Below are 26458 nucleotides of genomic sequence, written 5' to 3' on the forward strand. Positions count from 1 at the left end.
AACAACACTTTTCATCCTCTAAAGCTCTGTAACTTTAGAGCTGGAAGGAACTATAGGGTCAACATGAGGCTCAGGGGCCTTCCATAACTTGACCCAAGTCCCAGCCTAGTGGGCGCCACGCTAGAACTAGAACTTGGGTGTCCTGCCCCCCGTCCAGAGCATTCTTTTACCGCTGCATTCTGCCTTCTGCTGTAACATCTTTTAAAAAAGTAAACATGCCACAGCAAATCCTAGTTATTAAACTGCAGAAAGGGGCTATTAGGTGATATGAACACTAGGAAGGATAAGGGAGAGTTAATGGCATGCAGGTTGAGAGATGAAGAATAAACATTTCATGAAACACAGTTGTAAAGTGGTGAGGAAACACCCACCCCAGATGAGCCATTGATAACACCTGACAGCACACTAGACAAATTGGAGGAAATACCAAAGGTTAAAAGGGGAGGGAGGAGGGTATTTGACAGAGACCCTAGTATCCGGTTTGATATGTGTGGGATAAGGAATGTTATGAGTATTGACAGTGGATCAAAAGGCCAAGCTACACATGGTACCACAGCAAACGACAGAATAGAAGTTCACATCAAAAGTTCTGAGAGTGAAAGGAAAGTGACAAGTATTACAGGTAGAAAATGAAAATCATGTATCTCCTGTCACTTGGCCTGGAACCCAGCAGAGATAGGTCAATGGCACTGGGTACTGGTGAACACAACCTTTTTCAATTTACGTCAAACAGTAAGAACTCTTAACGGTCTTCGTATCAAACCATCCAGTAAATGGTGAGGGTGCCCATGTGCCGTGCAGCACAGGAATGATAGAGTGGATAAGGCTTACCTGCTCTCTTCGTCAGAGCTTTGTGACACTGTACTCAATAAATTAATCTTGACAGTGATTTTCCACTTTCTACCTTTCAACTGTTCCCATTTGTTTCTACTTCATACTGTGATTTTTTAAAAAGTACTTACACAGAATTGCACAATGCAATTAAAATATTTTCCACTGAGACAAATTACAGTGAAAGCTCTTATCAGATTTCTAAAGACTATGAAAGTATTCTAGTACTTTATATACCTTGATGTTCTTGTTCTGTAACACTTCCTTTGAACATTTGATATAGATCATAAAGCCAAACTTATGGGGAAAAAAACCATTGCTTTCAAGGAGATCAAATGAGAAAAAGACCCCCCCCCCCCAAAAAAAAGATCTGGTTAAAGAAACGTGAACATAAAAATGCATACTGTACCTGCAGTCCCAATATATAAATCAATGTCTTGTTTGTGATGGACAACGGGCCCAGAATTTGTGCCACTTGGATTCTTGGTATGGAGCAATAAAATGGTACAAAGAGAGCAAACACAGGTGCCAGGCTATGCAAATAAATAAAAAAAAAATCACTATAGTATTATACTCAATTTAAAATACCAATAGCAAATATATATTATTGAAGTAACACTGCTTATAATTTTATTTCTGTCTGAAAGCATGGTCTCAGATATACAAGTTGGTTTCTATATGTGCATCACATTGGAAATAATTTGTACTTATAGATAACATTTTTATGAAAACTCGAATTATCTAATACTTATTGACTCTCCTAAAATGATTGCAAAGTGGTTCAGCAACTACTAATAAATTGTCAGGCACTGTGAGAAAATTTAAAGTTGCTGCTATGTTTTCTTTCCATGAATGACTTAAATCTAATGAAAGAGACTGTGACAAAAGCAACATACATCATTCACCATAGTCACATCCCAAAGGCTCATCTCCCACTGTCCAACTGTATCACCATAGCATTTGACACCCTTACCACCCCTGCCTTCCCTTCCTCAAACCCCTTCTTCCCCCTGCCTTAAAGCCTGTTCTTGCTGGTCCCCCAGATTTCTCCTGCCACTCGTCTTCTACCCTCTCCGAGGCTCCACTAGAGGCTCTTCTTCTTGCTCCGGTGTCTCCTTGCATCATCACAAGCCCTTCTCCGGCATCGATTATGAAATTGAAGTGAGTTCCCAAACTGTCTGCCTGTCCCTCCCCTCGTGATGAAACTCAGTTTGATACCTTCAACTTGACATATCCAAAAGTCACAACTGTCTTTCTCATTAAAGTCTTGTTTCTTTCTAATCTGTCTTTTAACACTGTGGACACACAAAACACAACTCTGATCATGTCACATGCCTGTTTAAAACCCATCCTTCCACAGGCTCCCCGGATCCAAAGAGGAAATGTAAATATGAACATGAAATAGCAAAGCCCTCCAATTCTTTCTTATTAGTGTAGCTTCCCATACCTGTCCTCGGCTCCCTTCCTCTGACCTGTCTGTCCCTCCCCCCACCTTAACCCCCTAAGACGCTCCCTGGGCATATTAGACTCTTTTAACTATTCACTGACACAAGTTATTCTTCCAACATAAATGTCCTTCCCACTTTTCTGCTTAGGAAATATCTGCGGTGTAGGACAGCTCAGTTCTGTCCCACAGGGATTACTCCAGCTCCTCTGGGTGGCCAGAAGCTCCTTTCTTTGCTCTAAAACCACCCCAGTCTCACTGTTGCAGTGACTCGGTGAGTCCCTGGGCACTGGGTGTGAGGTGGTAGCCCAGGTTCAGGAGCTCCATCTACGTTTAATCTCAAGAAACTCGCTCCAGGACTGCACATGCACATTCCCACCATGACTAGGTAGGCAACAGGAATGAGGAGAATCATCTGGACACACACTCGCACCGATTCTTCATTAGACACTTGGCTTCACGACTCTATCTTTTATTTGCCTTTTTTTTTTTCTTTTTGGTGAGTGGCACTAGTACATCTTTACCATAAGAAAATGCAAAATGCAAGAAATGTTCTTACTACCATTTTTGTGGAAACACAAGACCCTTTTGTGCCAAGTTTTCCCCTCTTTGATAGAGATCATGTTACTAAAAAATCACTCACTGTCTTCTCAATTCTGCTTCTAAAAACAAATGAAAGCAAACATACACTGCAAATGTGAAAAATGGCAGCAGCATCAATAGGCATCAGTAAGAATGCAGCAAATACTAGAATAGGGAAAACCCCAATTGGCGAACACGTAAGTGCCAGACACTGGGTAAGGACTGAAGACACAGATATGTAAGATGCAATCTTTCTCAGTCTTGCAAGAAGGATGACAGGGACATGGCACCCGAGGTATGTACACAGCACAGTGGCTCGGTCTCAAATGCCTCACTCAGTTGGCCCTACCATAGCAGGGAAGGAAATGCATCCTCTTGGGTCCTCCAGCATGCACCACAGGGCTTGGCCCAGCATGGGAGCTCATTTAATTTGGGGCAATAAAATAATCCTTATTCTTGAAGAGTTGTATGATCAGGTTTTTTTTTCCCCCAAAATGGGATAGTACTTATGAATAGAGCCTAGTGGCTATAATTCTCATCTTTTTTGTTATTTTATTTTTTTTAAAGATTTTATTCATTTATTTGATAGAGAAAGTACAAGTTGGCAGAGCAGCAAGCAGAGGGAGAAGGAGAAGCAGGCTCCCCTCTGAGCAGAGAGCCCGATGTGGGACTTGATCCCAGAACCCTGAGATCATGACCTGAGCTGAAGGCAGACACTTAACCAACTGAGCCACCCAGGCGCCCCTTTTGTTATTTATTTTTAATTGAAGTAGTATTAACATATAGTGTTATATTAGTTTCAGATGTACAATATATTGATTCAACACTTCTGTACATTACTCAGTGCTCATCACAATAAATGTACTCTTGTTTTTTCTAGGGTTAGGGTTAGAGTTAGGATTAAGGTATATGGTTGGTATCGTACAGTTCAGAGACCTCTCCAGAGGATCAGAATTAGTGTTAGTATTAGGGATAGCATTAGGGACAGGGTTTGGGGTTAGGGGATGTGCCTGGTATCCTGCAGTTCAGAGACCTCTCCAGAGAATAAAACCCCAGACTTCTGCTGGGGTAAGAATAGACATGGTATCCATCCACCAGTTGAGGCAAGGAAAGGATTTGGGGCTCTACATACTCTTTAAATAGATATTCAATTGGTCCTCTGTTTTCATGTCTACCTTCACACCCATTTTCAGATATACTACCAATTCTCAACTGTTTTGGTGCTTCTCCAGGATAACTAGGTTGCTTCTCGGTTTTTCTTATGGTTTGTTCTGGAAGTCACTTTCTCAGCTCTAGGGGGTGGTTAGGGTTAGGGTTAGTGGTTAGGGTGTGTGCCTGGTATCCTGCAGTTTGGAGACCTCTCCAAAGGCTTATGGTTAGGGATGGTATTAGGGTTAGGGTCAGGGGTTAGAGGTTAGGGTTGTGCCTGGTATCCTGCAGTCCAGAGACCTCTCCACAGAATTAAACCCCAGACTTCTGCTGGGGTGAGAACAGACATGGCAGCCATCTACTGATCTGAGGCAAGGAGGCAATCTGGTGCTCTAAATACTCTTTAAATAGATATTCAATTGGTCCTTCCATTTTTATCTCTACCTTCACACACAATAAATGTACTCTTAATCCTCTTACCTATTTCACCCATCCCTACACCCATCTCCCCTATGGCAACCTACTTGTTTGTTCTCTGTATTTAAGAGTCTCTTTCTCCAACATCTGTCCATCAATTATCTGAAAGTCATTTCTTTTTTTTCCCCCTTAAAATATCCTTATTTAATCTTCATTTTTGAAAGATGATGTTGGTAATTTATTTTATTTTTTTAAAATTTTTAACTTCTTTATTATGTTCAGTTAGATGTTGGAAAATACCATGTACAGGTTGCAAGCATTATCTATTTCATAATAGCTGATTAAATATGCTTTTAGAAGTAAAAAAAGAATGAGAATCTCATTTTTCATTGGTCTTTTGTTTTCTTTGTTCATTTGTTTTGTTTCTTTAATTTTGCATATGAGTAAAATCATATGGTATTTGTCTTTCTCTGACTTATTTCACTTAGCATTTTCCCCTCTAGGTCCATCCATGTCATTGCAAATGGTAAGAATTCATTCTTTTTTCATGGCTAATATTCCTGTGTGTGTGTGTGTGTATGCAACATCTTTATCCATTCATCTATCAATGGACACTTGGGTTGCTTCCATATCTTCGCTATTACAAATACTGCTGCAATAAACATAAGGGGTGCATTTCTATTTTTGAATTAGTATTTTCATTTTCTTTGGGTAAGTACCCAGCAGTGGAATTAATGGATCATAGTAATTCTATTTCTAATTTTTTAGGGAACCTCCATACTGTTTTCCACAGTGGCTGCACCAATTTGCATTCCCACCAACAGTGCACAAGGATTTTTTTTTTTCACATCCTTGCCAACACTTGTTATTTCTTATCTTTTTTATTGTAGTCATTCTGACAGATGTAAGATGATATCTTACTGTGGTTTTGATCTGCAAGTCCCTGACAACTGAGCATCTTTTCATGTGTCTTTGGCTATCTCTAGGTCTTCTTTGGAAAAATGTCTGTTCAGATCCTCTGTCCATTTTTTTAATCAAATTATTTGAGGGTTTTTTGGTGTTGTGATATAGAAGTTCTTTATGTTTTTTGGATATTAACCCTTTAACAGATAAATCATTTGCAATATCTTCTCCCATTCAGTAGGCTGCCTTGTTGCTTTGTCGATGGTTCTTTCACTGTGCAAAAGCTCTTTATTTTGGCGTAGTCCCAATAGTTTATTTTTGCTTTTGTTTCCCTTGCCTGAAGAGACATATCTAGAAAAATGTTTCTATAGCCAATGTCAAAGAGATTACTGCCTATGTCTTCTTCTAGGAGTTTTATAGTTTCAGTCCTCACATATAGGTCTAATCCATTTTGAGCTTATTTTTATGGTCACATTTTAACTAACTATAAGGTTTTTAAAAGTCTCCCATTAGAGGAGTGTCTGGGTGGCTCAGTCAGTTGACACAACTTGTGATTTTGGCTCAGGTCATGATCTCATGGGTGGTGAGATCGAGCCCTACGTAGGGCTCCATGCTCAGCGGGGAGTCTGTTTGAGATTCTTTCCCTCTGGCCCTCCCCCAGCTCTCTCTCAAATAAATAAATATTTTTTAAAAAGTCTCCCAATAGATTATTCTATCAGAAAGCACAATATTTTACTTGGCATTGTATCCCCTGATACCTATGTAAATCCTTACACATAATTTACTCTCAATGTTTGTAAAAAATTGACAAAGCAATTTTAATGAACAGAGAGTTATTTAAACTGCCATTCTATGGATAAAGAAGATGTGGTGTGTGTACGTACACACACACACACACACACACACACACACTGGAATATTACTCAGCCATCAAAAAATGAAATCTTGCCATTTGCAACAGCATGGATGGAACTAGAGGTATTATGCTAAATAAAATAAGTCAATCACAGGAAGATTCATGTCATTTCATTCATATGTAGGATTTAAGAAACACAACAGAGGAGCATAGGGGAAGAGAGGGAAAAATAAAACAAGATGAAATCAGAGAGGGAGAGAAACCATAAGAGACTCTTAATCATAGGAAACTGAGGGTTGGGAGGGGAGGGGGGTAACTGGGTGATGGACATTAAGGAGGGCACATGATGTAATGAGCACTGGGTGTTAGATGCAACTGACGAATCACTGAACTCTACTTCTGAAACTAATAATACACTATACATTAATTAATTGAATTTAAGTAAAAAAAAACCCCTGCCATTCTAAATACTACACAAAAGAACTGTTTAGTTCCATTTCAACTTACCGAAACTCAAAGTTGATTAAGTAGCTGTGTATTCTTTCCATGAAGAAGTACAAGTTGGTCACTCCTGGACTTAAAATCCTCCATTGAGTCCCCACCCAAGAGTAAAAGCCAAAGTCTTTACAAAGACCTAAAAGGCCCTGCATCCTGGACCCTGAACTTGGTCTTCTACTACGCGGCCTCCACGCCACTCCCTCTGGCTGCTCCCTCCACGCTGAACCAGCCCCAGCAGGCATGTGGTGCCCCAGGGCACGTGCATCTCCTGGCCACCTTCCCAGAGACATGTGCACCCTTCTGGTCTTTACTCACATAGCTCCTTCTCGGAGAAGCCCTCCTTGGCCGCTTCATTCCTAAGTGCAGCCCCTACCCTACCTCACTGACCCATCCCCACTCTGAATTCTCTAGTTCCTTTCCCCACAGCACCTATAACCTCCTAATCTACCACATGATTTACTTATCACCTGTTTCTCTGACTGGAGGGAAACTCTATGGAGCCTGGGATTTCTGCTGGTTTTGTTTGCTGCTTTATCACCGCTCTCTAAAACCATGCCTGGCACAGAAGAGTTGCTTAAAAAATATTTGCTGAATAAATGAATTTCTCTTTAAAATGCCAAACTACACAGAATTTGCCTTTTGTTTAAAAATGCGTCTTGCTTTATTATCTTTAATGGGATTAAAACATACAGTTTCATATACCTACTCAAAATATGGCCTGCTGGTCTCTTGGTAATAATAAGAAAACTCTATTTTGGTTGCACTTGAGAGATCTCACCACAGAACATGTTCTTTGAGGTACTTAATTTATAGAAGTTCTCCTGTTTACATGTAGCAACACAGTGTAGCTGTGTATTCTTTCCATTAAGAAGTACAAGCTGGTCACTCCTGGGCATGTAAAGGGTGATGTTACAACAGAGAATCTGAGGCTATGTTCCTGTTTGAGGTTACATTTCATTGTAAACTAAGAAAATACTGATAGGAATTTTAATGACCACAGTTCATGTCTTACATACCAATAAAAGAAGTTTAAAAATTCCTTAGAAGTTATTCATCACTATATAGTTTTAAACGATGACTAAGTACTAGACCACATATACCCATAATACAAAAGCACACATTTCAGACCATGAACATACAGGTTGTTTTGTAGAAATTCCCGTTGCTATTTCTACACACACAGACTTCACAAAATATCATGTTATTAGTCACTGACCAGTTTTTCTCTTTTCCTTATTTTATGATACAACATCTGTTCTCTATACTGTCAACAATAATTCAGTCTGACCCTTTTCATACTGTGACTTCTGGAAGCCCTGTCTGGCTTAAACATATGAAGCTGAAGTACAGAAAAAAGGAAAACAGGTTATAACTCCTTCCTTCCTTCAACTAATGTCACTAATATTTACTGAGTATCTACTATATACTTACAACTGTACTTGATAGGATAAAATACTAGAAAACACTCAGTTCAGGTCACAAATGTCCATCTTATCTCTTCTACAGAAAAGAACATTGACTGCACTTTTACAGCACAACAACAGAAATCCTGGTAACTTTCAAAGACAAGAAAAATAAGGTTTGTGGGCTTATGCAATGATCACACTCTATGCCCCACAGCATCTCACAGGACAATCACCCCATTGCCTCTTCCTTACATACTAGACCACTCTAATACCAAATAGGAGGTAGATCCAGTTTGCTAGAACATTCACTTTAACTAAGTGAGTTCTTCATTATACAACAATGTTTTACTTAATAAAAACTATTTCAAAAATTAAAAGCCAAAACACACCATGAGGATGTCCTTTCAACAAATTGAGACGCTTCTTGACAGTGTCTTCTTCAAGTATTCTTCAATCTAAGTTTTAAATAAACTAATTCTAGAATATTTTATCATATTTATCCAGCAAATCATAAAATCTCTTTATCTCCCCCTGAGAATTTTTGCACTAGGAAATATCATGGTGATCATTTACTTAAATACCTTTATTTTATAGACAGTGAGGAGGAGGCCCAAAGAATTGGGTGTTGTTGCTCTTCTGACAGTGTTCTTTTACAGATCTTCAGCCTTTTAGAGCTGAGAAGAACCAAGTGCCCTTCTAGAGGGAATGATACCACTGATGGGCTGAAGCCCCTCTGGCCATTTTGACAGATCCTGGAGTGGAAGGTCTGAAGTCAGAGTTACAAATTCCTACCAAAATGATTCAATTTGCTCAGTATCATCCCTCAAAAGAGTCAACCAGTTTATGTAGGCACCTAAATAAGAAACAGCCTATTCCATTTCTTTTATGATCCTAACTTTTGGGAACTACCTTCATATTTTGATTTGAAAGCTATCTCTGGTAACTTCCTCATACTGGTCTCCTTTCTATTCTCTGGAGTCTGGGAGATCGATATCGCACCTAAACCCTTTTCTATGAGATGGCTTTCAAATGCACGAGGATGATGATCACATCTCTGCCAAGCCTAAACATTCTCAGTTTATTCATTCATTTCTCCTAAGACCTGGGAACCACACCCCTCACCAGCCCGGTCACACTGGTCATCTATACCCTTCGTAAAATGCAGCACCCAGAGCTGACTGGGAATGGCCAGATCAGTCCTGGGTTAAGTGTAACTATCGCCTCTCTCGTTCTGACCAGTATACTTCTATTCCCTTAGCCTACATATAAGTTGCATTTTGATAGCCCTGTTACATAGTTGGGTTTAAACCGAGCCAACCAGAACCATAAGGTGAAGAGCATAGGTCTCCATTCTATGCACAGATGCTGGGTTTTCAGCTGTAAGATGTCCCCTCCAACTCTTCCCCTGTCATTCACGTCCCTGCAGTCACAGATTCTGTCAGTTGGCCTCCTGCCTGAAAACCTGACTAGTCCCTGTACAATGCAAAAGAACATCACTCTCCCAGTCACCACAGAAACCTTTGCTTCTTTCTCATAAGCTGTTAAGATATAGAATGAGTAAACTATTCTCTGCATCAAGTTTCCAGGTAGACAGAATTCTCACAGTTGACTTTTTTTTCTTTAAAACATTTTAAAAGCTCATACTTTTACGTAGAATACGGATACAAAATCATTAGTAATTGTCATTCCCTTTTTTTTTTTCCCCTGGTTAAGGTTTACTGCTTTAGTCTTCCTCTCAAAAAAAATTTTTAATACTTAAATTTTTATTAAAAAACTTACAAAGTTCCACAGATATTACCAAGGGGTTTTTGGATAATTATTCAAAAAAAAAAATCACTAACAGAAAAATTTCACTTCCCACTTACAAAAAAAAAGTGCACACGCGTACATGAGGTTAACTGATCATTACTATGCTCAGTCACAGGGTGACAGAAAAAAAAAAGCCAGCCCCATAAAAGGACGCCTGCATAATCTCTCTTAACATGCCAAAGTAACCTACTTCAGTTGGGCAAATACTAACTGCTACTGCCGGAGGACCCAACAAGTCAGAGAGGTAAGTACTACATATTTTGTTCTTCTAACCAAGTCTTTTGTAAAACTTTAGAAGCCTAATTAAAGTATAAAGTAAAGGAATAGAATCTACTCAACAGCAACTATAAACATTTCTAACAAAAAATTGTATCATTAACATAGTTTAGACTCTCTGATGACTGGCAGTTCTAATTAGCTAATATTGAGGTAGGTGAAAACAATGGATCATGCCGGAAATCTATGCCAAAAAATAGGGTTTACTTTGTACTTCTGTGTGAGCCTCACTATTGCAAAAAACAGTATCCAGTAAAAATCAGTAAATAATGCCAATATTTCAGGATACTTCAGAACGAAGGGAAAGGAACAAAGTTATTTTAAAATGGAGTATTCCTACACTTAAATGCATGTGTATACAAATTATTCAGCACACCTGAAAATAAAAGGGTCATTACATTCTACTGTTTGACCATGTATCTATGTACATAAAGGTCTTTTCTATACTTCTATACTTTCTAGTATTTCTCCGGATAGAATCCCAGTACCAGAATTCCTCGGGCAAAGGGTATAAATGTTTTTAAAGCTTTATATATAAATTGATGTTTTTTGGTTTGCAAAAACATTTTAGCAATTTACCCTCCCAGTAGTGACAGTCTGGGCTTTACCGCTTCTCAGCCAACCTGAATATTTTAATTCTAAATATAAACTGTTAATGAGATAAGTGAAAATGAATCCGTTGCTTGCTTTATATTTATTTAATGATCACTAAAGCTAAACATGTAAGAATTTCCATGTGCCTAAAAAAATGTCACAAAACAATGAAGTCCATGCAGTGATTTGCAATATTTACGTCCAGGTTGGGAATGGTAGTAATAGAAATTCTTGACAAAACATAAGCTGTGAGAAGACTTCCTCTAAAGGAAGGCGTGTCTGGGGGCCCTGGGGGGGATCGTTCCAAATACAGTACAGTGCGGTGGTTCGGAGAGTAGGCTCTGGAGTCAGGCTCGAACCTGGGTTGGATTATTTCTAAGCTGTGTGGCCTTGGGCAGTCTCTGACTTCAGCGGCTTCATTTGTAAAACGGGGAGTAATAATACAGCCAAGTCCTTGTCACCTTGGCCGTCATATAGTAAGTGCTAGAAAACTGCTATCATTATTCTCCCCTCCCTCTACCTGTTAAACCACCAAAGGATGAATCCAGTAGGCAGTAGGCAAAGTTTCCTTGCCCTATCATTTGGTGAGAATTGTTTTTCTTAAACTTATTTGCAGATCTTTATAGACTATTTTACATAAAGACTGAGTCTATGGAGGGTAAACATCTCACTATGCTTACCGTCTGGACTCTGCATCTGCTAATATTTCAGTGCATGCTTTCTCTCTGCATCTGCTAATATTTCAGTGCATGCTTTCTCTCTGGGACTTAGTCGTATGTTTGGGACATGACACTGTAAAGAGCACACTTGCTGAACAAAGCCTCCTCACTCACTGGCTCACCAGCTATCATGGGGTGGGGGCGGTGGCCGTGGTGGTAATGCCTCTTATAAATTACCTTCAACTGGCTTCCAAGAGCTTATTAGTAAGGTGGCCAGTCATTTACTGGAATAAGTACTACCTCAGATCACTATATGACTTTCCTTCACTTCGGTAATCCACAGGCATTTACTAGATACCTACTGTAGGATGGTTCTGAAACACTCTATAGGATAAGATATTGTGGAAGAGAAAGCCATCATCCTTAAAAAGTGTGCATTTAAAAGAGAGAGCTTCCCATCCTGCAGAGGAATTTACAAATAATGCTTCTCTCCCTACCATGGGTAAGGGCCTGCTGCAGTGTTCAAGGCCACAGAGTATGGAGGGTGCTGAGGGTGTGTAAGCCTCTCCAGCCCATATAATTCCTCAGCTTTGCAAGAAGTCTGTAAAGCACAGGGCTTCAATGTCAGATGAGATAATGCATGTGAAAATCATCTGAAAACTGTAGAGTTAACAAAGATCTTTGTGGTGTTTTGAAAGCTCAAAAAGAAGAATAAAAATATTTTGTTAAATTTCTACAAATATGGGGCACTTGGGTGGCTCAGTCGGTTAAGCTTCGGCCTTCAGCTCAGGTCATGATCCTGGGTTCCTGGGATTGAGCCCCACATCGGGCTCCCTGCTCAGCAGGGGTCTGTTCCTCCCTCTGGCTTGTGCTCTCTCTCGCTCTCTCTCTCTCGCTCTTTCTTGCTCTCTCTCTTTCTCAAATAAAACCTTTAAAAAAAGTCTACAAATACCTAAAAAGTAGTATAAAAATAAATTAACAGCATAAAAGCTATCCTAGGGGGCGCCTGGGTGGCTCAGTCAGTTAAGAGTCTGCCTTCGACTCAGGTCATGATTCTAGGGTCCTGGTATCGGTTTGCATGCGGGAGTCTGCTTATCCCTCTGCCCCTCCCCCTGGCTCATGCTCGCTCGCTCTCTCTAAATAAATAAATAAATAACTAAAATCTTAAAAAAAAAAAGATTAAAAAAAATAAAAGCTATTCTATGTATTCACCATCTTCTTTTAGCCCAAAACGTTTTACGGAAATATTGTTAAAAATAGTAAAATCTAAATTCATTTGTAAAACCTTTACTTGCTTTAAAATATGTTACAAGTAAATTAATGAATGCCTTCATTTAAATCAACACATTCCCCCCTCCCCTCCCTAGTTCCATCTCCCCAGCTCTCCTCTCTAGTTCAGACAGGATGAGTTGGTACATGTTAAAGTCTTCCTATTTTTACCTGTTTTCTACCAATAACATCAGATCGTGTTGGAAACAGGAGCTAGGGATAAAACACATCACACTGAAAGTGATTTCTGGAGCCAATCTGCCAGGACTTGAATCCTGACACTTAACAGCTGTGTCTTTAGGCACGTCATGTAAGTGCTCTGGGTCTCCGTTTCACCACTGGATATGGGTTTGTGGAAGGTCTGTGATGATTCAGTGAGTGAATATACGTAGTGCCGAGAACAGTTGCCTGGAAGACAGTCTGGGCTTAATGATACTGGTTACTATTACTAATCAAGAACTCTGATAAAGAACCTCTGACTAAGGAAGGATCAAGAAAGCTGGGGCTTTGCTGTTCTTTAATGGGTAGTTACTGTGCCTCAGTCATGGGTCAGCTGGAGATACACAAAATTGACAAAGTTCCCACTCACGGGACTTCACTGGCTAGTCGGAAACAGAAAAAGAAACTCAACCATACCGATGCTGGTACAGAGCACAGCACCCTCACAAGGACACTCCACGCTGTCTTTCTTGTGGGCGGTGACAAGGAAGCAGGAGAGGATAAAATCAGGGAAGCTTCCAGAACAGCTGAGTTTGAACTAAGTCTTGAAGGAAAGTAGGAGCTGAGGATATAGGACAAAGAAGGAACAGTGCCAGAAAGGCACAGAGCTGTGAGAAAACACAGGACATCAAAAAACTGCGAATAATTCCATAAGGCTGGAGCCAGGGCATCAGAGGGAGAAAATGGCCAGGGAGGCAGTGCCCAGTCAAAAGGAAATCATGTGTCCTGACTGACCGGGGTTCAATGGGCCGCACTTCAAAGGCATTGTAAAAGCTGAAGCCGTAGCTCCAGGGAGCAGCAAGGGTGGCCTGAAGGTAGGCAGTGGTTAGCGGGAGTGGTAGAAGGGCAGGCAGATGGACAGACAGACACACGGTGCAGAGGAGAGGTCGAGTGCAGGAGAGTCAGGAGGCTGAAGGCACAGGAACCGCTGATGGGAGGTGGTGGGTGAGGAGGGTGCAGAGTCCTGGACACCTCTGTGATTCCTAACTTAGTACCTAGACCGAGGGAAGGCTCCAAGCAAATGACCTAATCTCTGGAATTCTGTTTATCCACAAGATAAGGATTTTCAATGTTTCTGACTAATTTCCATGAGATAAGAGACAAACAACAAAACCTGAAACTCCCTTGAACTTTAAGGAGAAAAGGCACATACGATTTCTAGAAACATTTTGAACTCAAGAGGATAAAGGTTCTGCAGACTCAGATCTTCACTATAAAATCTTTTTATATTACCCAGTTATCCTACTTATAGGTCAAATCAAGCCACATGGAAACACGGTATTTGTCTTCCTCACACTGAAATGAGTATTACAGTGGGATTCTTTTTTCTTACAGTTTCCAAACATTAAGTCGTATAACCCTAGTCCTTTGTATTACCACCTCCTTTGTCTTCATGTTTGGTAACTTTCACACCATCCTAGTCAGTACTAAAGCTGCCAAAAGCCACACAAAGAAAATCAATGAAAGGTGAAAGAAAAATAGCTGGACTATGTGAAATCCCAAATGTGCAAGTGGGTGTTTAATCCACTAATTTGAACGTCAGGCCCCTTTCCTATCGATTTCAACATACATGTTGACGGAAGGTGAAGTGGTCTTCTTTAGTGCCCATCAGGTGAGGACACCTCAGACACACAAAGAGCAAACTACAGACTGGCGAACACCGTTGTTTGCTGTCTTCAAGAAGTTCTCCGCGCCCTGTCCTGTAGCTGACCCTCTGCAGACCTACCGAGAGGTGGTCAGAACCAGCCTCGGCCATGGGGCCAGCGGCAGGGTCACACATGCACGAGCCAGAAAAAGCGAGCTCCCTGGGAGGCAGGGTAGGGAGGTCCCCTCACACAGACCGACCACAGACAGCTCGGCTCCGAACACAGACACTCTGGCACGTGTGGGGCTCTATCCCGGGAAAGTGCAGGCGGCTGCCAGCGCATCACCTTCTGGGAAGATGTTCCCTAGATCCTTCCAAAAATGAATCCTGACCACAGTCACAGCTATCAAAATAGGACTCAAAGCTGGTTGGAAAAAAAAAAATATCACCTGATAGTGCAGGATGATTTATTTCACTAAGTTAACCGGGGCGCACACTATTATGAGCAGCCGAGCAGCAGCTTACGGCAACAGACCATCTGACTTTGCCAATGAAGTGACAAGAGGCTGGTCACAGCCTGTCTGTGCCTTGGGTTTCTGTCCCACAAGTAGGAATTAATGTTTCCCACCTGCCCACTTGACAGGCAAATGGCCCACACCACCCCTCAGGTGATGGTTGTTTAGTCAACTAAAAAGAAGGTGGGAAAAAAATCACTGGTTGAGTGCAAGGCCATGACATGTGACGCCGGACCATACTCAGATGTCCCCATTTGCTCAGTCAAGAACAAGGAGGCTTTGCAAGTAACTGACTGACAAGTGCTCAGAAAACTAGGTAACCAGAGGAAGAAGCAAAGATTTCTTTCTTCCGTGGGGTCTGTTTATTCTCAAGGGCACTGTTAAACAGCCTTGGCCTGTGATCCTGATCCATCTGCACTTATCTAGTTCCTCCATAGACCGAATCCTTGTTGTTCCACAGAACCCAAGCTTTTGCCTGTATTCTCCTGTCTCAAAAATTTCATTTTCCCCCCACTCCAGAAACTTTCCCTCAACCTGACCTCTCCTCAACAAAATAGCCAAAGGACAGTGTATCAAGAGAAATCAGAGAATCAGATCAATCAACACTCATCATTTAACAATATACAAATAAAATCCCTATCTATGGGTCCACATTCTTGTGCCTCTTCTGGTTGTTTTGAAAGCATGGTCCTGGAACTTCCTCTTTGGTGCATGTCACTGTGGGAGCTCTGAGTCAGATCATCTTGATGTGTAAACATGGTCTCGAGCAGACTTGGCCTTACAGAGAAGTCACCTCCTGTTGCTTATCATTTCACATGACTTGAACCATTCAATTCATTGCTAAGGCCTGAATTTAAACAAAATTACTAAAAACTTAGCTCTTTTTCATTTAAGGTTGTTGATGGGTTATTAAGTGAATAAATTATTAGGGGTAAAGGTGACATTTCAGGAATCTTAAGGCAAAAACTAAAAGCCAGTACTCTAGTTCATACTAAATCTTTGAATACAGTGGTTTGATTCTGTTTCTGCCACAAATAAAAGCTAAGAAAATAATTATCCAGGCAAGTTGGTACCAGGGTAAATATTTCCATAGGACAAATTACATTAGAGCTCAGACAATTTTCTTAAGTACTAATAGATGAGTTTTGGGGCGAGCCTCTTATTTTCTTCCTTTCTGTAGCTAGAAAGATCTTGTCAGCTCATGTCAACATGTCCAGTTATGCAAAAACGAGATGATAATGTCTTAAAAAACGCTGGCTACTCTAGTAGCAATGAAATCAACTCTAGACACGCACAGACCCACTACCAAAAACAAGTAAAAATACAGTGGAGGGTATTTTGCTGCGGAAGAGCTTGCTGTTTTACATATGCTAGAATAGTAGCAGAGTTAACCAATATTGCACGGCAGAGACAAAACTGGGACAGACCCCCTCTGCTTCACCACAAACATGGCAACAGAACTGGCACAAATGGCTGCCAGGGTGGCCGTAGTTACCTCACTTTGAGGAGGGAAGCGGGCTCCTCAAGCGAGACCTGAATACAGCCCCACATTTTAAGCAGCCCAGTTACTAACTGTGCCCTCAGGGTAAAGGTTTCCATCCTCATTCACGTCACAGTGTGGGGCCTTAAGGAGAGTTTAGCAACCACATATACTTTTCCACTAGAAAGCATTATGAGGAAATTATAATTATTACAGATATAAGTATTCCAAGGAAAAAAGATTCAAAACAAACACTCCTTTGTGCTTTTCTCTAGGCAGTAAAATGACAAGACATAGTACTTCCAAGTACAGTGCAGTATATCTATACTAGTAACATGTCAGAAGCTGTTGTCTAATGATGATAAAAATGTAAGATACTTAAGGGGCGCTTGGTTGGCTCAGTTGGTAGAGCATGTGACTCTTGATCTCGGGGTCATGAGTTCAAGCTCCACGCTGGGTGTAGAGCTTACTTTAAAAAAAAAAGATGAACTTATTTTTTTTAAAAAGTAAAATACTTAAAGTGTATTCAAAAATAAATAAAGGAAGAAAAGGAAGAAGGGAAGATGGAAGTTAGTTACACCTGAAAAAAAATGATTAAAAGAGCAATTTGCAATCCAAAGGTTGATAAGGAGTACTGTAATCCAAAGAGCATACCAGAAGCCTGGTATGTGTGACAAGGAACGCTTTGAAGAACAGTGAGATAATGCTTCATCAGACAACAGCACATTCCCAACATCATACATTCATCCTTTAGTTTGAGGCCCTCCCATACTGAAAGATATCATCTCGGTATTTCCAGGACCTAGCATATGAAAACACTAAAAACAATTTTTGCTGAATAAAAGAATGGAGTAAGTCAAGGTTCAGGAAAGTAATCTTGAATCCTCAAATGACTAAAGGAAGGTATAAAATGTATCTCCAAGGGAAGATGATAATAAACGGGGATCAACTCATACAAGAATGGGATAACAACGGTCAAGTACATGAAAGGATTTTTCTCTCAATTTAGAAAAGATAAAATTGACTAAAACTATGGCACTGATAGCACAGGATAGATATAATCAAGAACTAAGGTAATACGCTAGCGTCGCTGACTAACAAAATCAACTTTCAAGAGGTTACCAAACATCCAAATGACCAGATTTCAAGACGGCCTTGATTCATCTTTTCCAAAGATCACTTCTGAGCCATCCCATTTACATGTCCACATCATGCAGGTGTCTTTCTCTGACTGACTCAGGACGAGGGTGGGCAGTAGGAGGCCCCTCAAGAGTCTTCTCCTTGGGGTTCGATGCTGTCCTGGAAATAGGAACTCCACTGTCATTAAGAAGAACCATTCGCTGCTCTGGAGTGGCTGGGCCACACTGATCCCAGGCTGTTTATTTACAGGTAAGGATTCTTAAAGCCTACACCACTTCGAGACCACAAACTCTCAGTTCTTTAAGGGCAGTTATGAGCTGCCCCTACCAAGGACTGGACAGAGTAAAGAGACCTGAAGCCAGATCACCAGGGAGAAGGATCCAGCCTGACTTTTTAACCTCCATGCCACTCAGTTTCCTCACATGGCAAGTAGATAGGGGACAGCAGTACTTAGCCCACTGGGTCGCTGTGAGTGTTCTTCCAGATAGGACTTAAAGGTAGGCACCCAGTAACAATGAACACACCAATCTGAGTAAAGAGCACTGAAGGACTACCTTTGAAATGTGTATCAGAAGACAAGGTTTTTGCAAGACGAACTTAACTAAAAAAATTTTCTTCTCAGATTAATTTATTTACTAATTTCCTCATTTCATAGTCAATTCATGTTCAGAACTAAAAATTTTAAAGTATATGGATAAAACTCAAAAATGACTTGTACAAAATTATGTTTTGGCATACATATCCGTACAGATGCGTGTGTACCTATAATTGCTTCTCCTCCCCCCCCCCCCCCAAAGTGGTACGTTGTGGAATCTGCTTTCCTTACTTAACATTATTCCCTGTCAAGAAATAGGCTTCCACACTGCCGTTCCAGTGACTGCAGAGTACTCCACTGTATGGCTATACCATAAGATACGTAACCAGTCCCACGATGATGGACATTTGATTTGTTTGCAAATTTTCACCTTTATAATTAGCGCTGTTAAATATTCTTGAACGTCAAATGTTCTGCAACCCCTGCCATTTCTGGCTCTCCTGGATGCCGTACTTCATTCAGGAAGAAGTTGGATGCACGTTTACAATATGGCAAGCAATGGAACATTCTTCTCTGAGTCCTACAATAATGTAACTTTCCTAATCTCTACAATAATATTTACTCATATGGAGAATTTCTACCCCAGTATGTATTTTAAAAGCATTTCCCGAATCTGCTGAGAAATACTCCTCAAAATAAAATAAACATGCTGAGTTTTTTCAGAAAAAAAATTCTCACAGAAAGTACAAAAATAAAAGAAGTTCTTGCTACCTGTTCCTAAGTTATAACCCCTGCCTGGCATTTTCACCTCTCTGGGTCTAGTCTCAGTTCTTGAAAAGTTACTTCTCACATGAAGCCTTTCTCAACTAAGTGGATCAAGGTTTTTCTACTTTCATTCCACAATTGCAATTCCCATGATTTCAAGAATCACTCTATTTTTTTTTCTGCACAAAAAGAAAGTCCATATTTATTGGGTTTTTGTTTTGTTTTCGATCTTATTAATTTCTACAATTATCTTTATCATTTTCTTCTACCTTCCTTAGGTAAACAATTCTCTTCTAGCTTCCTGAGCTGTATGTTTACCTATTTTCAATCTTTTTAAAAAAAATACATGCTTTCACAAGCATATAGAGTTGTTGAGTCACTATGCTGTGCACCTGAAACTCATGTAACATGTGTTAACTATACTCAAATAAAAATGTGCGAATAAAATAAATACATTCAGGGCTCTGCATCTGAGATTAACACTTCAGCTGCATCTCATAGTTTGGCATAGAGTATTTTTGTCATTTTGTTCTAACTACTTCAAAATTCCCACTGTGATTTCTTAACCCATGAGTCTCTTAGAAGCATATTTTTTTTAGATTCCAAATGTATCCTTTATCTTTTTATTGTTGATTTCTAATTTAGTTGCCCTATAGGCACCGTCATATCAGCTGCTAAGTTAACAGTTTTCCGAAAAGTTCTGAGGTCCTCTGATAACCTCGTACAAAGTCAAATTTACAAAAATGCTCATGTCCCTTCAGCACAAATTCTGCGAAGTCACATTGGGTAAATCTTTTAAGTCTCTATAATCTCTTTTTTATCTGGCATATTCTAATAAAGATGTGCTAAAATCTCCCATTATGATTGTGGATTTGCCAATTTTTCCTTTAAATTTTGCTGTTACATGCATAATTCATGATTTTTATGTTCTTCGTGAACTGTTCTCTTTTACTTCTGTCATGACCCTCTTCATCTCTATTGATACTGAATTTGCCTTGAAGTCGGTTGTTTTCTGATGTTCGCATTGCTACTCTGGCTTTCCATGGGTTGGGATCTGATTGATACGTGTTTTCCCATGCCTTTATTTTCAACCTTTCTGAGTCACTTTTTGAGCCTGTGTCTCTTCTAAGCAGCATACAGCTGGATTTTTTTTTTACAAATTCAAACCGAAAGCTAGTTTCTTTTAATAGGTGGGTTCAATATATTTAAATTTCTTTCTCATAATCTCCTTTCCTATCTTTTCTTGTTTAACAGAAAGTACCACTTCCATTTTTGTTCCCTTTTGCTTTAGGTCGTATTTCCATATTTTAACAATTTAACCTATCAACACTGTATGTAGTACATACCTATAACATTGTAATATCACCCCCTGATAACCCCCACTGCCTGTTAGTTTCACTGTTTAAGACTATCAGAACTAAGTTAGCAGTTAGAGGAGTAGTCAGTGCTTTGATATGGCTAGGGATAGAGTCTTTTTCTTTTAATGTAAACCATCATCACTAGATAATACTGAAATCTTCCCTTAATTTTGGTGACTTCCAGATGAGATCTGTGCTCAGAGACAGTCCTATCGGAAGGTCATTTTTCTTCTAAAAATAACTTCACAGAAGTTATTGTTCTGCTTTCCCTAAGTTTTATCCAAAGCTCAGCCCCACGTAAGGAGTTTTATTGTAGTTTTCCACTTTTCAACGTAGGACTTGAAATTTCATCTTAACATTATTTATCACAAGAAAAGAACTGGAAATAATCCAAATATTCATCAAGGGAGTAGCTAAGCAATTTATGCATTAACACACTGGAATACTGTAGAAATATCCAATGTCTACATGAGATCTACATATGACACATAGATTACACTGATCCGTGAACATGTTAAGTGGATAAGGCAGAACACAAGACACCACGTGTGTAATGCTTACTAGCATGCGAAATATAGGAATGTACACTGCATGCATCAGTCAGTGGAGTACTTGGGGAATGATCTAGCTCAGAATTAATCTTAACCTTTCCCCCGAAACAGCTTAAGTTTTTTTCTTTCTTTTTCGTCGTTTTTTGTCGTGGTTGTCGTGGTTACCATCTTCTTCTTTTTTAAAAGAAAACCTAACTTTCAGTTCCTAACAAGGCCTTAGCTTGTTTCTCATACTTTATAGGTTAACACAAATCAGATCACTGTGGTAAATTCATATTTCACTAAATAAATGTGTGACTGATTTCATTTCCTGGCAGTGATACGCATTTGGACAAAAAAAAAAAAAAAAGTCCAACTGAAATTCAATTTAAAAGCAAAGTTTTAGTCCCGTCTGAAATGTGGGGTGCTGCACACGATTTTGTTCTTAACCAGTGATTCAGAAAAAAAGGGGGAAATTTCTGCCTAAAGAGTTAGTGCATCCCCTCTTGTCACAAAAATATATTTGCTCTATTTAGATGGTTTTGTTTCCTTTGCCAAAATCACCAAATTGTGAGACAAACATAAATCTGATTCTTTGTTCTTGTTACTGTATACATAAACATATTACATATCACAGATTTTTCTTTCTTTTTTGGGGGGGTACTTCTTAACAATCCCCTTTATCTATTTCACTACACTCCCCCGCCTACTTCTCCTCTGGTAACTACCAGTTTGTTCTCTGTATTTCTGGTTCTGTTTCTGACTTTTTTGTTTCTCTTGCTTTTTAGACTCCACATATAAGAGAAATCATATGGTATTTATCCTTCTCTCGACTTCTTTCACTTAGCATAATGCCCTCTAGATCCACCCATGTTGTTGCAAATGGCAAGATCTCATTCTTTTTTATGGCTGAGTAATATTCCTGCATGAGTGTGCGTGTGTGTGTGAGAGTAGTATCTATTCACCTATCAGTAGACACTTGGGTTGCTTCCATATCTTGGCTATTGTAAATGCTAAAATAAACACAGGGGTACATATATCTTTTTGAATTCATGTTTTCATCTTCTTTGGGTAAATACCCATTAGCGGAATTACTGGATCATATGGTAATTCTATTTTTAACTTTTTGAGAAACCTCCATACTATTTTCCACAGTGGCTGCACCAGTTTGCATTCCCACAACAGTGCACAAGGGTTCCCTCTCCTCTGCATCCTCATCAACACTTTTTATTTCTTGTCTTTTTGATACTAGCCATTCCGACTGGTGGGAGGTGATACCTCACTGTGGTTTTGATTTGCATTTCCCTGATGATTAGTGAGGTCGAGCATCTTTTCATGTGTCTGTTGGCCATTTGTAGGTCTTCTTTGGAAAAATGTTTATTCAGGTCCTCTGCTCATTTTTAATCAGATTATTTTTGTTTTGAGTCAAATAAGTTCCTTATATATTTTGGATACCAACCCCTTATTGGATGTATCATTTACAAATATCTTCTCCTATTCACTAGGGAGCCTTTCTAAGGTTTTGTTGATGGTTTCCTCTACTGTGCAACACATCATAGATTTTTAAAAATTATATAAATCTTAAAATTTTAAAAGTTAGATCTATAAAAGGTGTTTATATTGCTTTTAGTTGAATATGGCTTTAATTAAAAGTACTCTCCTTGGTTCTTCCTAGAGACTGTGAACACCAGTGATGGATACAAAACTGGACAACAATTTTACGACAGTCTCTGCAGCTTCTCCGGGCAATGACTGTGATCTCTATGCACACCACAGCACAGCCCGGATACTAATGCCTCTGCATTACAGCATTGTCTTCGTAATTGGGCTTGTAGGAAATGTGCTAGCCTTGGTTGTCATTATTCAAAACAGGAAAAAAATCAACTCTACTACCCTATATTCAACAAACTTGGTGATTTCTGATATACTTTTCACCACTGCTCTACCTACGCGGATAGCCTACTACGCCCTGGGCTTTGACTGGAGAATCGGCGACGCCCTGTGCAGGATAACTGCGCTGGTGTTTTACATCAATACATACGCAGGTGTGAACTTCATGATGTGCTTGAGCATTGACCGGTTCTTTGCTGTGGTGCACCCTCTGCGGTACAACAAGATGAAAAGAATTGAACATGCAAAATGCATTTGCATATGTGTCTGGATTCTAGTATTTGCTCAAACACTCCCGCTACTCATAAAACCTATGTCAAAGCAGGAGGAAGAAAGGACTACATGCATGGAATATCCAAACTTTGAAGAAACGAAATCTCTTCCCTGGATGCTGCTTGGTGCATGTTTCATAGGATATGTGCTTCCTCTCCTGATCATTCTCATCTGCTACTCTCAAATCTGTTGCAAACTCTTTAAAACTGCCAAACAAAACCCACTAACTGAGAAATCTGGTGTAAACAAAAAGGCTCTCAACACAATTATTTTTATAATTGTTGTGTTTGTTCTCTGTTTCACACCTTACCATGTTGCAATTATTCAACACATGATTAAGAAGCTTCATTTTCCTGGTCTCCTGGAATGCAGCCAAAGACATTCATTCCAGATCTCCCTGCACTTTACAGTATGTCTGATGAACCTCAATTGCTGCATGGACCCTTTTATATATTTCTTTGCGTGTAAAGGGTATAAGAGAAAGATTATGAAGATGCTGAAGCGTCAGGTCAATGTATCAATTTCCAGTGCTGTGAGGTCAGCCCCTGAAGAAAACTCGCATGAAATGACAGAAACTCAAACAATGATACATTCCAAGTCTTTAAATGGAAAGTAAAAAGGAATTAAATCTTGGATTTACAGCAAAGTAGACTGTATGACAAACTTTGCCGGACTTTTCTTATAAAACAAAATGACTGTTCAACTTCCAATAAGGATTCCTGTAAATTCCTTTCATTGGGCATGAGCTCCCACCTCCAACTTGGAAGAAAACTGATGTATATTATTTTTTACACTCAAGAAAATAACATAAAGCAAAGTTCTAATTTGTAAGTGAAATACTATACCAAAAGGGAGGCTATTTTAATAACTCTCAGTGTAAAAAGTTTTATAAAAAATTAAGAAAATTTTTTATAAAAAATTTAAAATTACAGCATCAGTATTTCCTGCCAATAATTTGGCAAAAGAAAAGACTGTAAGATTGTATACTGCCCATGTAAAAATGTCAATACTGTAACATGTTTCTTTCTTTTTGGTAACATATTTCTTTAATACCTACTTTTTTCAATCTTAGATTTTTATCTCCTCAATAACATCAGCATTTTTGTTTTGTTTTGTTCTGAGTTGTAATATTTTGTCAAAGAACTCTTTTGGAATAAAGAACAGGATGCTACAAAATTAAGAGTATGTCTTTCAATGCCTACTTACAGGGAGAATAGAATTAGCAATAGATAGATTTGGATGATAACGTTGTAAGTAATGATAGTGACCGAGGCAATGAAAATACTGAGCTCTTTCCCAAGCAGCCCCCAGAGTAGTGAAGGGCCCACCAGTCAGGCATATGACAAGGACTTTATGTGGAAGTACCCACTAGGAGGAGGGTCCACTTGAATTCTGCTTGGAAACAAAAAAAAATTTGCAAATATGCTTGCCTTTTCTTGGGTGCCTGCGGGATCATTTCTTTTTTATTCATAGGTTGGTAGTACCCTGATCTGCATTTCAATGGTTTGGGCAGGGGGGCAAAGGGGATGAGGGGCAGGAGGCATAGTTGCTGCTTGCCTAAGTAAGATAGGGAAGAATGCAAAATTATGAACTTAGAGAGTTCCCAAGATTCTGTGCAACATTATACATTTGCTCACATAAATACCTTAGCATGAACAGTATGACTTTGCAAGTATAGTCACCCTGTCTGCTAGGTCAAACTTGTTTTACTAAATCCCCAAATTACCTCAATACAGTATCTATGTTAGCAATAATACCAATTTTGATAATGGAACAGAAAGAAATGAAGCACTACATCATGAGTCATACTTTAAATTTTTATTAGGCTTCATATCCTGGAAATCTTTTCTTTTGAATTCTTATCCTACTCATTTCCAACTTGTACCCTGTAAGAAAATTAATCTTTATGGTTGAGTCAACACCATTTACTGAGTACTTCCAGATTTGTATTATGTGAATTTCACAAAGAGCTACGTGACCTTGAAGCCAATGACCAAAAAAAGGCACTGATCTTTGTAACAGATCTTTGATAAGACAGGTGAGACTGCATGGATGGAAGTCAGGATCTTAGGGCCTTTCCCTTCACTCCACACACAAACCCCCCAAGTGAAGGAGAAGAAAGGGCGGAAGACTACATGTTATGCAGGGTGGCACTTACATAGTCATTTGAATTAGATCCCAAAAGAAAAACCGTAATGAAAGCTACTAAAGGAAAATCAGAAGCAGAGGCCACTGTAATTTCAGAGCATCTCTATGGTGCATGAGTTTGATGATGACACTGGAACACAGACTGGCTTATGTATGAGCCAACATGCTGCTTCACAGCAGAGGAGAAAGTCCTCTCTGTGCTAAGGATCTTAAGATCCTTCAAACAAGAAAGTAAATATCTATGTCACTTGGCAAAGGAATAACACATTCTTTCATCTGTTTAGTTTTCTGCCTCCTACCTCCACTGTACCACAAATCTATATAAATGATTTTCTTCAATCAGTAGTCATAGTGCCAAAAAGGTAAACTTTAACCCTATCTCCAACTAATCCTAAAAAAAAAAAAAAAAGTCTGTACTCCAGTCAAACTCAGCTATTCACTCTCCTTCAAAAGGCCCTTACTACCTATTTCATTCATGAAGCCACGGTTTACACGTGGCCTTTGGGCACCCTTACAGTGTCTTGGATTATTAGTTGGCTTTACATTTACTTCCCTCATGGAGTAGGTAAAGTTGGAGAACAGGGACAGTGTTGTATAATCTTTGTATTCTGTTACAGAACAAAGGGGTGGCCTTATAGACAACACACTGTTTGAAAATCACAACCCTCCAAGTATTTTCTATATGAATCAGGTGACACATTATTAACAATTTTAAATAATAATCGTGAGCTAGAAAAACTTATCTAGGAAAGCTGCCGGTTATACAGCAGCTAATCATATCCTACCTCTCCATAACTTTATTTTTTTTCTAAAAGGATATTTGGTTAATTTAAAAAAAACCTCAAAGCTATTTAGCTTGAATCAGTATAAATGCATCAATTCTTCAATGATAGTATGGAACAGTACAGGGTATAGACTAGTAAATGTCAGATGTTAGAAATGATATTAGGTATATGTGACAAACTCGGTAATTTACAAAATAGTCCATACTTTATGTAATGTCTTCCTTTCCATAGTCCTGTGAAACAGGACGAGCTCACGGTATCACCCATGCTTTATTGAGAAACTGAAGTTCCGAAGAGGGACCTGGTAAATTAAGAGGTAACATCAGGAATGTAACCCTAACTCTCTGTCCTAGCCATAAAGTAGACAGAACTGTATCACATAGGCCCCGAAAAAGTATTAGAAGGCTTAACCTGTTCCATTATATGCAGCAGACCATCTAATCCTTAAACAGGACAAAAAGCCAGCAGTAGGCAGATTATCAGCTTGGCCAGGCTGTGAGTTCCATGAAGACACGGACGTCATCTGCTATGCGCACAGCACC

The 26458-nt window shown here is 39.4% G+C and overlaps 2 protein-coding genes across 3 annotated transcripts in view; one reads left to right on the forward strand and one right to left on the reverse strand.

Annotated features, from left to right (window-relative positions):
* UBAC2 (UBA domain containing 2) overlaps nt 1-26458 on the reverse strand; it is a 177584-nt gene that overhangs the window by 64639 nt on the left and 86487 nt on the right. The window contains exon 5 of the mRNA XM_044913525.1: nt 1241-1364. Within this exon, the coding sequence (XP_044769460.1) occupies nt 1241-1364 (124 nt within the window). The remainder of the gene's footprint in view (nt 1-1240; nt 1365-26458) is intronic.
* On the forward strand, nt 10123-23696 carry LOC110585813 (G-protein coupled receptor 183). 2 transcript variants are annotated; one of them, XM_021695954.1, is made up of 2 exons: nt 10123-10139; nt 22496-23696. In XM_021695954.1, the coding sequence occupies exon 2, from the start codon at nt 22514-22516 to the stop codon at nt 23597-23599; it is 1086 nt and encodes a 361-aa protein (XP_021551629.1). In that variant the 5' UTR covers nt 10123-10139; nt 22496-22513; the 3' UTR covers nt 23600-23696. The 2 variants fall into 2 exon arrangements, with proteins under 2 accessions (XP_021551629.1, XP_021551628.1); XM_021695953.1 differs by lacking the exon at nt 10123-10139 and adding an exon at nt 17820-17881.

Source organism: Neomonachus schauinslandi, chromosome 3 (assembly GCF_002201575.2).
Source record: "Neomonachus schauinslandi chromosome 3, ASM220157v2, whole genome shotgun sequence".
NCBI classification, from domain to species: Eukaryota; Metazoa; Chordata; class Mammalia; order Carnivora; family Phocidae; genus Neomonachus; species Neomonachus schauinslandi.